At 38.4% G+C, this 16,817-nt stretch overlaps 1 protein-coding gene across 3 annotated transcripts in view; it reads left to right on the forward strand.

Annotated features, from left to right (window-relative positions):
* Positions 1 to 16,817, forward strand: part of LOC138959111 (sodium-driven chloride bicarbonate exchanger-like) — a 133,376-nt gene that overhangs the window by 79,328 nt on the left and 37,231 nt on the right. For all 3 annotated transcript variants that reach the window (XM_070330460.1, XM_070330462.1, XM_070330461.1), the window contains 6 exons: positions 2,558 to 2,709; positions 10,856 to 11,098; positions 11,384 to 11,530; positions 12,978 to 13,084; positions 13,661 to 13,835; positions 14,459 to 14,592. In XM_070330460.1, coding sequence (XP_070186561.1) covers positions 2,558 to 2,709; positions 10,856 to 11,098; positions 11,384 to 11,530; positions 12,978 to 13,084; positions 13,661 to 13,835; positions 14,459 to 14,592 — 958 coding nt within the window. The remainder of the gene's footprint in view (positions 1 to 2,557; positions 2,710 to 10,855; positions 11,099 to 11,383; positions 11,531 to 12,977; positions 13,085 to 13,660; positions 13,836 to 14,458; positions 14,593 to 16,817) is intronic.

The following is a 16,817-nucleotide window of genomic DNA, read 5'->3' on the forward strand; positions in this document are numbered from 1 at the left end:
GTGCAGACTCTCCTCGGTGTCCGAACACCCCCGTGTGTACACGCAAGCACAAGACCAAGTGCGCACGAAAAAGATCCTGTAATCCATGTCAGAGTTCGGTGGGTTATAGAAACACGAAAATACCCAGCATGCTTCCCCCGAAAGCGGCGTATGGCTGCCTAAATGGCGGGGTAAAAACGGTCATACACGTAAAATTCCACTCGTGCAAAAAACACGTAGTGTACGTGGGAGTTTCAGCCCACGAACGCAGAAGAAGAAGAAGAAGATTGCATCGTATTCTTCATCACATTCTGAATCTAAACATATATACATATGTCATGTTTACTCTTAAAATGTGATCACAATTAACGAAATTAGATGAATTAGTCTTACGATTAAAATTTAAGAAATCGATCTAAAAATGATTTCATCTTATTCTTTATCATTTCCTGATTCCAAAAACATATAGATATGATAGGTTGTATTCAAAACAAGCTCAGAAAGTTAACAAGAATACAGAAAAGCGCGCTTTCCTGCTTAGCACAATACGCTACCGCGCTAATCTGGCGTGTCAATATCCCTACGTTTTGCACGTGGAAGGTGAGCGATTTCCTTCACGCGGGGATTGACTGTACTGTCTTGGTGAAAAAATACAGTGCGTTCAGTTTCATTCCGTGAGTTCGACAGCTTGACTAAATGTAGTAATTTTGCCTTACGCGACTTGTTTGAATTCTAAGCTGAAACCTTTGTTTCGGTTTATGACAGCACATTGCTTTTTTTAATCCTAACTTGTGAAACCTTCATGGTTAGTTGTTGACAGCACATTGGTTGCTTCCCTTTGCTTATCAGCACACACATCTTGCAGTGTTTATTTTTATGTTTAAATTGAGTTGCCTCATGCGTCATGGATGGGATAATTACATAGGAAAATTCTACCTGACCTAAAATCCGAAATTGGCCTAACCAGCTGAACTTGAAAAATGTATGCCAATTCTGTTCAAGCTTTACACATGTGCCGGGTAATCCCATCCAAGCTGTACATATATCGAGGAATCCCGTTCAAGCTGTACATATTTCAGATTATCTGTGAAACTAATGGTTTTTATGTAGAAGAAAAGCTTATATGTAAAACTAATGCTTACAGTAGTAATACTTTTCTTTTCTAGATTTTTTTTATGAATTTCAGAACCACCCTTAATGGCCTTGCTTAGCTTTCTGTATACATGTTTGATAAATGTAGACAATTCCTAATATGTAGTTTTTTTGTGTTCTTGATGTGTACACATGTAGTGTGTATTGATTTGCTTTACTGGATGAAAAGCTATTTTTGTTTGAATCAAGCTGAACTGATCTGTAGACCCCTTAGAAATTTGAGTTGATTTGCAGCATGTTGTATACCAGTGAACTTCAAGAAAGATTACGTGACTTCCAGTACCAGGGCGCAGTGGACTTCCAGACAATCAATTTGTTTGCAAATGTTGCAATGGCGCTATTTTCTCTTGAAGTTCCTCTATCTCTCTTTACTTTTATGATAGAAATGATGCATTGTTCATTTCACTTCAGTAGTTGTGATGCTACTTTCTCTTGAAGTTCCTCTTTCTCTCTTTACTTTTATGCTAGAAATGATGATGCATAGTGACTTAACCCCCTTCATGTGTACACGCAAGCACAAGACCAAGTGCGCACGGAAAAGATCCTTTAATCCATGTCGGAGTTTGGTGGGTTATGGAAACACGAAAATACCCAGCATGCCTACGCAACAAAAGCGGAGTGAGCTGACTATGGTCTCAGAGTAAAGTGTGGGGAACCCAAATGGGCAAACGAGCTCACACGTAACCAGACAATTCTGGAACGCTGAAGAAGAAGAAGATGATGCATTGTTCATTTCACTTCAGGGGCTGTGATGCTACTTTCTCTTGAAGTTCCTCTCTCTCTTTTCTTGTATACTAGAAGTTATGATGCATTGTTCATTTCAATTCAGGGGTTGTGATGCTACTTTCTCTTGAAGTTCCTCTTTCTTTCATTTACTTTTATGCTAGAAATTATGATGCATTGTTCATTTCACTTTTGATGCCTTTTATACTTCTGTCTATGTGAAAGTCTCAGTTTGACAGCATAATGTGTATGGTAAGACAGCAATACATATTGCACATTTTGTGGGTCACGGTTCAGTCTGGCCAGTACCTGGTAGGCTGTAGCCAGTATCAGAAGCACCTTAATGTGAAGATTGTTGTTACGTTTGTGGAAATAGAAAATGGTTTAAGGATCCATTACATCCGTATTATGATTTCTATTACAAAAGGCTGTTTTGTGTATAAAACCTTGTGGTTTGAGATTTTCTGTTGTACAACAACTAGACTAGAGAACGATAAATTGAGCAGATAAGAATCACTTAGGAATATTGGAACAACACAGCTTTTGCTTTTGGTAGGTTTGTGTGTTTTGCTCCACTTCCCTGAGTTTGACAGGAAACAAGCAGCCCTGCAGCAGACAACAGGACAAGTCTCTGATCCAAAATATTTCAACATCCTGCAAGATATATTATCAGAATATCACAGTGTTGATACTGCCTTTGCAGGAAACGACGGAATCGGTGCTAAAAGCTCGCCCAACATCATGGGCTTGACTCGAAACAGTAGCGCCTCGGCGGCTGACGGCAGCTCTCTCTCTCCCGGCTCCTTCGCCACAGGGGCTTCTACAGACGGACTGCATGAAACTGCCTCACACAAGGTGAGTTATCGGGCTCTGACCGTGTGTGGGCGCACCACCTGTTTGTTGTTTCTATTGCTGTGGAGCACCTTAATTTTGTTGATTAGATAACACTTGCCTTGAAACTTTATGGTAGTTAAAACAAAACAAAAAAAATATTTAAATTTTGAATTAGAAAAAAAAAAAGAGTAAAATACAGGAAGTACATGTACATGAAAATGAAATAGAAAGAAATCAATATGATAAGAATCACAGTGTTGGAACAAACAATTCTTTTTTTCTTTCTTTTTTTTTAAAGTGCACTTGTGGTCGGAAAGGGGGGTGAGGGTTTTAGTAGAGGCGGCCTTGCATTGGGGATGGCAAATGGGATTTTCCTTTCGTTTCTTTTTCTCTCCCTCTGTTTCTTTTTCTCACTGATGAAAAAAGGTAGTTTTGTTTTTATATTTAGTCAAGTTTTGACTAAAAGTTGAGGCGGCACTGTCACACCCCCATTTTTCAATCAAATTGATTGAAATTTTGGCCAAGCAATCTTCGACGAAGGCTGGACTTTGGTATTGCATTTCAGTTTGGTGGCTTAAAAATTAATTAATGACTTTGGTCATTAAAAATCTGAAAATTGTAAAAAAAACCAATTTTTTTATAAAACGATCCAAATTTACGTTCATCTTATTCTTCATCATTTTCTGATTCCAAAAACATATGAATATGTTATATTTGGATTAAAAACAAGCTCTGAAAATTAAAAATATAAAAATTATGATCAAAATTAAATTTCCGAAATCGTTTTAAAAACTATTTCATCTTATTCCTTGTCGGTTCCTGATTCCAAAAACATATAGATATGATATGTTTGGATTAAAAACACGCTCAGAAAGTTAAAACGAAGAGAGGTACAGTGAAGCGTGCTATGAAGCACAGCGCAACCGCTACGGCGCCAAACAGGCTCGTCACTTTCACTGCCTTTTGCACTAGCGGCGGACTACGTTCAGTTTCATTCTGTGAGTTCCACAGCTTGACTAAATGTAGTAATTTCATGCGACTTGTTTGTTTTTGTTTTTGATTCTTGACTTGCTTGTTTCTTTCTGTTTAGAAAAAAAATATTCCTTTACTTATTTACTGGGTATTTTTTTATTTTTTTTTAAATTTATTACAATAACTTGGTTAATGAGAAATGCAAATACTAAAAAAATAAAATAAATAAAAAGGAAGCTATTTTTGAGTTCACAGAGTAGATAGAATACAGCTATTTGAGGCTAGTTGAACAGCTATCAGTTGTAGCAAGTGTTGTCCAAAGTAATATGCTTCACAAGTTAGTTTGCATGAACTGACTAGTTCATTTTCCCATCCAAAAGCTTGTTGGACTTACTTAGCTTTATTTCAGTTTCTAGCAAATTTCCAATTAGTGGTTGAATTACTTAGAACTGATTTTTATCAGTACCTTCTGTCTTTTTTCTCTCTCTTTATATCTTTATTGTTAAAGACCGCGTGCATATGAATTGTAAAGTATTTACTTTATTTCTACTGCAATTTTTTTGCCAAGCTGTACGTTGAAAGCCTCAATTTGAATTGTTGCCCATGATGAATATTTTTAAAGCATTTGCCTAATTGTTTTCTGCATTTTTTGCGCAACTGTAATTTGAAGGCTTGAATTAGAATAGTCTCCCATGGTATACCACTATCGTTTAAAGCAAGTTATAGACCAGCTTCATGCTTCTTTTTTTCTAATGTAATTTGACAAAGCTTATATTCTGACAATCCTTCTGAATTCTTTTGGAGCAACATATTTGTCCACCTTTCCATTAAAAAATATGGCTAGATTTGCCAGCTGCTGCTTATGTTCGCCCCCTGTACAGTGTGGGATGACTGGTAAAGAAAAAACATATCAGAATTAACTTTGCAGTTTGTTCCAAGCTAGACTAATCTTAAGTCAGCTTTAGGAGACCTAATGTTTTAGTTGACATTTTGATGAAGGTTTCTGGTAGAATATAGTGACTGTTGTTATCTGCAGTACAGTGTGTGTAGCTGTTGAATCGGTTGAAATAGTGTTCCTATCCCTTCCTTTCTTTATTTGTTGTTGAGTTCTTTATGTTTCTAATTCTTCCACAGTAGATTTCACAAAATGGGGCACTGAGATTAGTCAATAATTCTGGCCTTGCACTACGAAATGAAATTTGGGTTTGAGGGAAAATTTAACATCCTGGAGAGCTACCAAGGGTCTAGGGTCTTAAAGTTAATTTTTCACTATGCAAATTGCATCCCCAAACACTTTTGGTTGGTTACTAGAACTCACAGTGCACACAGTAGACGATTTTCAGAAATAACTCCGTCAGGTTTGTATTGATTGTGAAAGAATGAATACCCTTGCTTTTCATCTGACAAATAACTTCACATGTTTTCCCGTCGACTTGTTTTCGACTCACCCCTTGTTCGTGATTGGCCCCTCCAATGTTTGTCTGAGTAAACAATAAGGGCATTCACTCTTTCACAACCCATACAAACCCGGCAGTTATTTTCGAAATTCATCTATAGTAGGACCAGGAGGATATTCGGCACCTACAGCACGAGATAAGTTTTCTGTTGTGGGTTATTTGAAATGTGCACACAGTTTTGGAACCTGATTTGCAAGCATTGTTGCAGAAGGCTGGTGTGTGCTTCATTGATTATTTTAACTGGATTACTGTTTCCCTCCACACCTTAAATAACTCTATTTGTGAGATTTTTTTCTGGAATATTTTTTTAAACTTGCAAAAACCTGCTACAAATGATTTTTTGAAAGAGTGAATAAAAAAACCTTGGAAGAAAACGAGGACAAATGTTAAACCTTTTGCTTTTACCTAAGTTGTAACTGTGGTTTGAAGTTAACTTCAAATTAATCTTTGCAAGACAAAATAAAACTGCCAAGTATGAGTAAGAAAGTCTTTGTTTTATTCTTAAATCGGTGATATTTGTGGCAGGTTTTTATTGCAGATGTACAAATGTTCACAGCATTTGCAGCATTTGCTTGTGTTGTTATTTTGCCACTGAGTCCCCTGCACAGTGGTGTATATAGTGCGAGGGTAGCTGACGACACAATAATTTTGTTTGTTTTGGTTCCATTTGGCAGGCACAGGTAAGAATGTGTTCACACCCATGTGCTCATTTGCTTGCACTCATCCTTTCATTATTCTTCATTATAATCTGATTATTATGTTATTTTTCATTATTTATTTTATGACTATTATTGTGTGGAGTTTATGTTTTCAACAAATTGTTTATATTTATGTATTTTTATTTTATTTTTTATATATTTGTTTGGGCTTGTGCACTCTGTCAAAATTTTGCCAGCGTTTAATAATGAAATGAAGAGAAAAAAATACACACAAAAAAACAAAATAATTTAAAATATATAAGTACGGTTATTTTTTAACTGTTGTGCGTTTTATTGGAGGGGGCGATGAAACACTTATTCTTTTTTGTTATAATACTCTGCATTTTTAAGTGGAAAAGAAAATGAAGTAGGTTTTGAAAATGTTAAAAATGTCAGATTTGTTAACATACAGTGATACACACACACCCCTCGCTATTTTTTTTCGGGCATGAGGATGAGATTGCGTTGAGGTTTTATCAGGTTCAGAAGATGCGAGACATGGTAAAGGTTACAGAGTGAATGCGCTAGGGCATATTTATGAGACACCTGTTACCGTTGTTCAAATGTCTTGGCTTGTACAAATTTTGACAGAAAGTGCCAGCCTTTTATTTGAAAGATCTGGATTTTGGATTTCAGTTTGTAGTTGCCGGATTTCTTTTAAAATGTTTGTTGCGAATTACATATTGAATGAAATTATCATTATATTTTTGGATTGTTTTGTTTATTTTGATTTCTGTTATTGGCTCTTTTGCTTGCTTTTACTGTAACAAGAACACATGTTTGACACTTCCTTTGCAAACTGCTTTTAAGGAACACTTTTCTTAGCAGATAGCCAGAAAAGGCTCTACTAGCTATATATACAACATCTAACTAACACAATAAAAACCGTCGCGATATAACCTTGAACGGTTGAAAACGACGTTAAACACCAAATAAAGAAAGAAAGAACACAATAAAATTAAATTAGCAAATAAACAACAGCAGACAAGAAGTTAAGCATTACATTAGCAATTGATGCATAAAACTGTCAATAAGATATAAACCCCTTGCAGCTTTTGTAAAAGCAATTTACAGCTGTGTGGTTCAACTGAAGATGTCTTGGGACATGTAACTTTTCTTATGAGTTACATGTACCTCTTACAGCTTGACGGCAACAGTACATCTAAACTGCACCATTCTTCTGAAACTAAAAGTTGACTTTACAAAAAACAACAAACAAACAAAATAATTGGGAAAGAACAAAGAAAGAAATGTCATTGCATTTAGTGAGGTGAAAATAAACAAAAGCTGTAGCTATTGTTTCAAAAGTAATGTAAGTTAAAACATTAAAAGTGGAAACATTGATTCAAAAGTTAACACTAGTTTAATGCATAAGTTAACGCATTAGAAATTCCAATTCGTCAGAACTGTATTCCGCAAGATGGCTGTTGACCGTGTGAGTGTGCTTGTCAACCAAACAGAGTACTTTGCACGATGTGCCAGAAGAAGGAATGACTCCGTCCCCCTCCCCTTCACCCTCTGAGATGCGACTGGCGCGTACCGCTAGTGAAAAACGGCAGATTGTGGTGAGATAGGACGCAAGGCCGTTCTGAGCAGCCAGCTGCCTCCGAAGTGTGCTTTTTTTGGACATTCTACTCTACCCTCTGCATTCGCACAGCACGCCTCTTTATTTGTCAATGAGTGCCTCTAAGAATGATGTGTTCAGAGTAATAATAACACAAGCAGTGGTCCTACATAAACATTGTCAGTGTCTCATTCTCACCTGGCTGCCGTACGTTGTGTTCTGAATAATCCTTACCTGAAATAGTTGTGTGTATACGTATAGCCTTAAAGTCAACTCTTTTGAGTGAATGCTGATTAATGTGCCATTCAACGTGCAATTTAGCATTATGGCCAGTAACGTGTGCTTCAAGTGTGGCTGCCGTGTTTGTATGTGAGAACAGCTAGCACAGTGTGTCAAGAAAGTCTTAACAGCAACATTTTTCATGTGAAGCATATATATCTTAACCATTCCCAAGTCTGTTTCAAGGCTGCTGTGTGTGTGTGTGTGTGTGTGTGTGTGTGTGTGTGTGTGTGGTTGTGTTTGTAGTTTCATGCCCCTACTAGGTTCAGAGGCCTTTATAGCTGTGAGGATGCAAGTTTTGTCATGAAGTAAAAGTGTGTGCGCGTGGGCTTGTGTAGATTACTTAGATTTGCTAATACAAATTTTTTTAAAGAGAACATGCTTGTACTTCTTCACAAATGCTGATTTCAGGCAAACAGCTGGGTTTTTTCTCTCTTTATTTCTTTACGGTGTGGCCAGTTTTTGTTTAAACTTACAGTTTATTTGCAGCTTATGTGTTTCCTCTTTTGAAAATAAATATTTAAGTTAGCATGGAATTAATTGTCAACATTTTTGCACTACCAAACCAAATTCTCCCAAGTGGTGCTTCTGAGCTTTTCATGTGACTTCATGTGTTCTTTTTACTTCAGTGTGCAACCACTACTGTTTCAAAAGTTTTAGTTTGATAATATTCACACTGAAAAGCCCTTTCAAGTGGCCTGTCACAAGGCCCACCAAATTAATGCCCCTGAGTCATCCCCAAACTTTTTCCGTTTCTTACCTACCCTTTCACCCTGGCACTGCCACCCCCATCCCACCCCTACCCACCTCCCTTCCACCTAAAACTGTTTTGAGTGGCCTGAATCAAAAGCAAAAAAGTGTGTATAGGAAGGAAACTGGATAGTGTTTTCCAGAAGACTGTAATATTTTGATTTTGCAAAAGGTTCTGTTGTTGTTCAGATGTCTTCAAATGCAAAATGCCAGGGAAATAATTCCTCTCCCCATGTCCACACCACCCACCCACTCCTCTTTGCATCTCACCTCAGTACTTTCCAAAAACAGAAATGATATAACAAACAACATGTAAGAAACATTGGTGAACACATATCAATGTAAAATAGCAACAGACAAGTGGAATATTCTGTAGGTACATTATTCGTAAGTCTGACTGTACAATTTTTCTTAATTGTGCAATCCCCACCCTCTCTCTCTTTCGATGATCTCTCTCTCTCCCTTTTTGTAAATATTATTCTGAACAAGTCTTGTGGAGAAAAAAAATCTTTTTGCGTCGTGTGGCATGCTACCCAAATGAGCTGAAAGAAGCTGCCTTTTGAAGATCATGTCTCCTACTGCGTTATTGCCTGTGTGTTTTTTTCTTCTTCTTTTAAATGACCGTTCTCTTGTGCCTGGATCATTGGTGTCTTTTCATCAAGATTTTGTCTCCTTTCATTTGGAACATACTGTTACCATTTATTTGTAGATTTCAAGTCTTGATAATCAGGTTGCTATCATGTCCATTGGGAATTATTTTGGAAAAATCAATGATGTTTAGTGATGAGCAAATATGACGCTAGTTTATGGTTTGAGTGTCGACATGATTTAAGTTCAAACCCCACTCGTTTTGCATAGTGATTGAGTGTGTCAATTTGCGTTTTGAAGAGTCGTCTTTTGTCACATTCAGGCTTGTGTGTTACAGGTTGCATAGGATTTGATAAAAGGTAGCCTGGGGTAGGTTGAATTTAAAAAGGAAAATGTACACTTTGATATCCAAAGGAAGAACTGACCTGACATACCCAAGAAAAATGACTCAGCTTTTTGTAATGTTTCGCGGAGATCTCCTGGTATTACAATTTACATGTATTAATCTGACATTGTTGAAAATATTCCAGAAACGCTTTGAAATCTATTTAGACAGCAGATGTGCATGTGCTTTACTAATCCCAAATTAACATGGTTTCATTATTAATTGTTGTTGATTCCAAAAGAATTTGTCCATATCTAAATTAGACTGGGTAGATTTTGGTGAAATTGGTTTTTGACATAGACATACAGTATATAGTTGAATCCTACACTTTCAAATTCTGGTTGGTAAGTACCAGTGCAAGATTTAGATAACACGATACCTGAGAGATTTAAGTGAGTTCAGCTGTACCCTAGAAATTTAATCAAGCTTAATAACAACACATATTTATGTACCTTCCCTCCTTCAAAAATCGTGTGCGTGTGCCTGTGCTAAGAACTGGTGGTGACTTATGAGCTTTCTGGATACATTAGTGGAAGTTAATAGTGTGTGTGTGTGTGTGTGTGTGTGTGTGTGTGTGTGTGTGTGTGTGTGTGTGTGTGTGTGTGTGTGTGTGTGTGTGTGTGTGTGTGTGTGTGTGTAAGACTAAGAGAGAGGGAGAGAGTGCAAATGTAAGCCCAAAGACTGAATATCCCAGTGGACCAGTATGGAACATATATTTAGACTGTAAACTTCATCATGTGCTTAAAGTAAACACATACATTCTTTAAAAAATCTGTCTAAAAACACCATTTTGCGATATTTCATCGCTTCAGTGACAGTGTTACAAAAGTTGATACTCTTGTTTCTTCATGGTTGTGCTTGCTTCGGTTTATATTCTGACTTAAGAACCATTGTGCTTTAATTGATGTGTATTACTAAGTATCCAGGAAACAGCAGCTGAAGGGTCTGTCATACCCAGAATTGTTTTTTGTGAAGAGTATTAAGTCTGTCTGGCAACACCACTTTGTTCATGCCAATTAACTTACTTTTCTTTTCGGTTTTCTAGTGTATTGTGCAGCTTTTTATTATAAGGATTGAAGGGGGAAAGAACTGGGCCAGAGCAGAATAAATATACAAAAATATTAAATCTAGCTTTACTCTGAGTTTTGCTGTTTAGATGTTCAAGCAACTTATAATTTTTAAAAAGGAGATTTTACTCAGAATAAGATCATCATATACCTCACATTTTCTTTAAGGATGTTTATAATCATGTGATGAACTACATTTTTCTCTCTGCAGATTGCAATAGCAATGATCTCCCTCTCCAAAATGTCCTATTCTGTCCAGCAAAAACAAAAACACACACCAAAAAAGCACCAACCACAAAACACAGACGATAAAACATTAAAATGAGAACTCAAACGAAATGATGTATTTCATTAATCAGTGTCTTAATTTTAAAGCGTCAGCTAATGCTTGAGGCCTTGCTGTGCAGAACCTCCACTTCATGAAGAAGATACCTCCAGGATCGGAGGCCTCCAACATCTTGGTGGGCGAGGTGGACTTCCTCAACCATCAGATCGTGGCCTTCGTCCGCCTGTCCAAAGCCACCATTCTGGGTGACATCACGGAGGTGCCCGTCCCTACTCGCTTCCTCTTCATCCTCCTTGGCCCCATGGGCAACCAGAACAAGTTCCACGAGATCGGCCGATCCATTGCAACGCTCATGTCTGATGAGGTGAGTTCTGTGAGATTCGGTGATCCTTTGCCATAAATGTCTGAGGTTGTGCCTAATTTTTGCGGTTCCTAAGGTTACATGTATCCCGAAGTTGCCATGTGTATGTTTGTTATGGCTGTGTGTTTGTTTATGAATTAGGTTTAGAGGCTGGTAAAAATAACATTTCTTTGACAAAACAGGTAAGACGGAAAGAGCATTTCAACGAAACCAGAGCACACCGTGACAGTCTTGCAGAATATATTTTTAAAAGCTGAAGCCACCTTTGTCCTTTCGAATAAATTTCAGATTTTCCACGACGTTGCATACCACGCGCACAACCGTGAAGATCTGCTGGCTGGTATTGATGAGTTCCTCGACCAGGTGACTGTGCTGCCTCCTGGAGAATGGGACCCCAGCATCCGTATCGAGCCCCCCAAAAGTGTACCATCACAGGTAAGCCCATCAGCGTCCGTATCAAGCCACCCACAATTGTACCCTTACAAAGCCCATCAACAACCGTATTGAATTGCGCAAAAGTGTACCCTCACAGGTAAGCCATCAGCATCTGTATTTAGGCGCTCAAAAAATGTAAGGATCCTACTCACAGGTATATATATAGCCCATCAGCGTGCTCATCGAGCCGCCCAAAAGTTTTCCTTCACAGGTTAGTGTGTCTGCGTTTTAAAGTCCTCTTTCTGCTGTGTATGGTATTGTCATTGTCAGGTTTAAGTGGTTTGTCAGTGTTCACGAAAATAACAGGTAGTGTACTGTTTAAAAGTAGTAGAAATGTGTCAGTTCGGCACTCATATTGGTTATACAGTCAATTCCGGTTAATCGGCCATCCGGATAATCGGCCAATTCCGGATAATCGGCCAATTTTCCCTGGGACCGAATCTTTTCTTCATAGTTATGTGTTAAAATGTTCGGTTAATCGGCCACCACGAAAACTTTGCACATCGGCTAAACGGCCACCTCACACCTCACACTTTTCACGTTTTTGTGAGTGGTTCCATGATCATTACTCACATGACAGCACAAAGGTCTGCCAGTGAGTTTACTGAGTACAGGGCCCTCCGTCTGATTGGTAGGCACATTCTCCTTCTCGTTGACAACTGCACAGCGCATGTGGTAAGAATCAAGCTGAATAACATCCAGCTTGAGTTCCTTCCCCCCAACACAACCAGCATCTTTCAGCAAATGGATCAGGGTGTCATCAAGAATCTCAAAACGCTGTACAGGAAGGAATTGATCAAGATGACCCTAAACCACATAGAAAAAGGACTTCTGGAAACCAACGCCACAGCCTGTGACGTCAGTTCAAAGATCAACGTTCTTGATGCGATCATGTTTGTCTCCAGAAGCTGGCGAGCAGTAAAACCGTCTACTGTTAGTGGATGTTTTAAGAAAGGTGGATTCATTCGTCCTGGCCGACCCCCTCTCATGGAATGTGATACAGAAGACCCCGAGGATTTTTCATTGCCAGAAGAAATCGTCAACGGGGAGGTCTTCAACGATATAGACGACAACATCGTCTGTGTGGAAGGCGAGTTGACTGAGGAACTTTCAACATCCAACATTTTTGTTCTGAGGAACTTCCCGATGCGATGTTCGGATAATCGGCCACTTCGGATAATCGGCCAGAATTCAGTCAGTCCCAAAAGTGGCCGATTAACCGGAGTCGACTGTACATGTATACAGTTCACAGCCTTTTTCAAAATTAACAATAAAGTTCTAACTATGTCATTGTGTTTATTAGGACAGGTTGCTGTCATTTAAATGACCAGTTTCTGTGGAAGCTGACTTTTTTTGGGGATTTATATACAGGAACTGTTTTTAAATGATTCATTGGTGCAATGTGTCTTGCTTTAATTTTTTTCTCTCTCTCTCTTGTGGTGGACAGGAAGGCCGTAAGACAGCTGCTTCAGCCCCTCCTCAACCTAACGGCAAACCAGTGTTAGAAGAAGAGACGGAGGAGCATGGAGATCCCACACTTGTACGCACTGGCAGGTAATTGTTCAAGTTCAATGGTAGGCCCTGAGGCCAACATTCTGAATACATTAGGTCAATGAATTGTGTTGGGTGTGTTTAGCGTTAGCACAAAGCTCTTCAAATTTGAATGCAGTGTGTTGAGTAGTTACTGAGATGTAACGATTTTAGTTACATTTGTATACCTGCTAAAATGGCTTCAAAAACTGCCTTTTATGGCTTTTGAGAACAATAACACCCCCACCGTTCAGCATGTCATAGCATCATAGTTAGAAAAGATAGGTGAAGAAAACTTACTGTTTTGAAACAAATTTGTTCTTTTTACTGACATGCAAAACTTTTAGCTGTTCTGATTCTGAATTTGATTTTCGGGGGTGTTTAGTGTTGTCTGTTCCTCTGTATATACACTACCTCATGTAAAACCAATCTGGTTTCCTGAATATGGTAGGAGAAGGAGTGACCTTTTTAGCCATCTAACTTATTTTACAATAAAATGGTCTCAAACGCATCTGCGTATTTTTTATTATTAAGGACAGGTAGTACATAGATGAAAACATCAGTTTGGAGTAATTTTTTCTATTTTTTATTTCGCTCCAGAATATTTGGTGGCCTGAGGGAAGACATAAAGCGCAAGGCGCCATGGTACTTGAGCGACTTCAAGGATGCGCTGAGTATACAGTGCGTGGCCTCCTTTGTCTTTTTATACTTCGCCTGCCTCACCCCAATCATCACCTTTGGAGGTCTGCTGGGAGATGCCACTGACAACAACATGGTGAGAATTGGTCCCCTTTACAGTTTCTTGTAATTTTTGTATCTGTCTTTCTTTCTTTTTCAGGTGTATGTGCTTGCATACACCTATTATTATGTGTTCAGGCTTTTTGTGTATGTGTGTGTGTGATGAATTCACCCCCCGCGGGTTGGGGGAAGAATTTACCCGATGCTCCCCAGTATGTCGTAAGAGGCGACTAACGGATTCTGTTTCTCCTTTTACCCTTGTTAAGTGTTTCTTGTATAGAATATAGTCAATTTTTGTAAAGATTTTAATCAAGCAGTATGTAAGAAATGTTAAGTCCTTTGTACTGGAAACTTGCATTCTCCCAGTAAGGTAATATATTGTACTACGTTGCAAGCCCCTGGAGCAAATTTTTGATTGGTGCTTTTGTGAACAAGAAACAATTGACAAGTCGCTCTATCCCATCTCCCCCCTTTCCCCGTCGCGATATAACCTTCGAGGTTGAAAACGACGTTAAACACCAAATAAAGAAAAGAAAGTAAAGAAAGTGTGATGAATTCATGAACTCATGCTTGCAACTGGAAAATATCCTCCACACTTTATTTGATATTCTTGCCTTTCTCACTCGAGTTATTGTTGTTTCTAACTGTGTTGACTGACAGGCTGCGTTGGAGAGTATACTGGCTGGTTCTATCTGCGGCGTGGTGTATGCCTTGTTTTCTGGTCAACCCCTCACCATCCTCGGCAGTACGGGGCCTGTGCTCGTCTTTGAAAACATCCTCAACCACTTTTGCGAGTAAGTTCAACATACTACTGTTTGTGCCGTGTAATAAATGGTCTTGGTTTGTTAGTTTAGAAATCAGAAAACAAGGAGTATGATTAGTTTATAAAACATTGAATTATAGACAAAAGGAAACATTCACAAATGCATTGATTGACCCGATGTTCTTTGTAGTGGATGGACATAATAATGAGATAATAAGAAAAAAAGAACTAAGCTCAGTATGGCGTTGACTTTTCAAGAGCAAGAGTTGAGGAAGAAAGGAATCCTTCTTTTTTTACATTTAGTCAAGTTTTGACTAAATGTTTTAACGTAGAGGGGGGAATCGAGACGAGGGTGTGGTGTATGTGTGTTTGTGTGTGCGTGTGTGTGTGTAGAGCGATTGAGAGTAAACTACTGGACAGATCTGGATGAAATTTGACATGAGAGTTCCTGGGTATGACATCCCCGGAAGTTTTTTTCATTTTTTCGATAAATGTCTTTGATGACGTCATATCCGGCTTTTTGTAAAAGTTGAGGCGGCACTGTCACACCCTCATTTTTCAATCAAATTGATTGAAATTTTGGCCAAGCAATCTTTGACGAAGGCCGGGGTTTGGTATTGCATTTCAGCTTGGTGGCTTAAAAATTAATTAATGACTTTGGTAATTAAAAATCTGACAATTGTAATTAAAATTATTTTTTTATAAAACGATCCAAATTTACGTTCATCTTATTCTTCATCATTTTCTGATTCCAAAAACATATAAATATGTTATATTCGGATTAAAAACAAGGTCTGAAAATTAAACATATAAAAATTATTATCAAAATCAAATTTCCGAAATCGATTTAAAAACAATTTCATCTTATTCCTTGTCGGTTCCTGATTCCAAAAACATATAGATATGATATGTTTGGATTAAAAACACGCTCAGAAAGTTAAAACGAAGAGAGGTACAGAAAAGCGTGCTATCCTTCTCAGCGCAACTACTACCCCGCTCTTCTTGTCAATTTCACTGCCTTTGTCACGAGCGGTGGACTGACGATGCTACGAGTATACGGTCTTGCTGAAAAATTGCATTGCGTTCAGTTTCATTCTGTGAGTTCGACAGCTTGACTAAATGTTGTATTTTCGCCTTACGCGACTTGTTTATTCTTGATTTTTGTTTGTTAGCAGTCTGTCTTTTATGGATTTCTGATTGTAGATTTGTTTACTCGAGTCCAAAAGAGTCAATACACCTAAAGTTATTGTTAGGAAACTTGTTTATTGCCCATCACTCACACATAAAGAAAATATCACAATATCTTCCCAAGTTAAATGAAATTCGAATGAGCAGCCTGAGCAGTTTCCTTGACAAAACGAAAGTGTACTTGCCCCAGAAAAAAAAACATCTCCCTCCCTTCTCGCTAATGTATATGTACATTTCATTGTGGGTTTTCTTTTTTAATAGTACTGAAAGGTGCAGTGCAGGTCACAACATTGCTGAAGCAACAGCTTATATTTTTTGTCGCAGATTACTATATAAACAGTCAAAAGCTTTACACAACTTTCTCACAGACTTTTAGTGTTGCCAGCCAAACAAAACTTTATGTGGTTTGTCAGTTCGCATCTTCCACCAAAATGTAATTAACGTTTCCCATGGTTACGTTCTGGGACTGAAAGCTATGTGCGGTATGCCAAAATGGACCACATACTATTTTTTACAATTTTAAAAAGAATTACCCAAGATAAAAAGAATTCTCCCTCCTTGAGACTACCGTACTTTCCGGGTTGCAAGGCGCTACAGCGCATAAGGCGCACCCCCTTCTTTTTAAACAAAATCCAGTCACCCATTGGGCGCAGGGGGCCGATAGGGCGCACCAAAATTAAAAAAGTATACCGGTAACAAACGGTCGAAGAATGAAAATAAGCCGCACATCAAAGGAAGAATACAGAGTGGAAATATGTGTGCTCTGTGTGTGCCGCGAGATCAAAGGCAGGTCCATTGTGATAGCTGGGTTGCCTTGTTTAGACACTGACCTTCTTCTCAGGGGTCAATGACCCAGTTTTTGCTATGAGAGGTGTTTCCCCTGTCATAGATCTGAGAGAGGAAACACTTCCTGCACTGGGGTCAAGTTTAACCTATGGGGCGGTCTCTTTGATGTCTTGAGAGGAAACTTGGCTAGTAGCTGAAACATGCATTATCACAAGTTGTTTGACTGGTACTCAGGTGGTCTCTTCGATTTTTTTCGTATTTCATACACGGATTAGGCGCTTC

The sequence above is a fragment of the Littorina saxatilis genome, linkage group LG2, assembly GCF_037325665.1.
Source record: "Littorina saxatilis isolate snail1 linkage group LG2, US_GU_Lsax_2.0, whole genome shotgun sequence".
NCBI lineage: Eukaryota > Metazoa > Mollusca > Gastropoda > Littorinimorpha > Littorinidae > Littorina > Littorina saxatilis.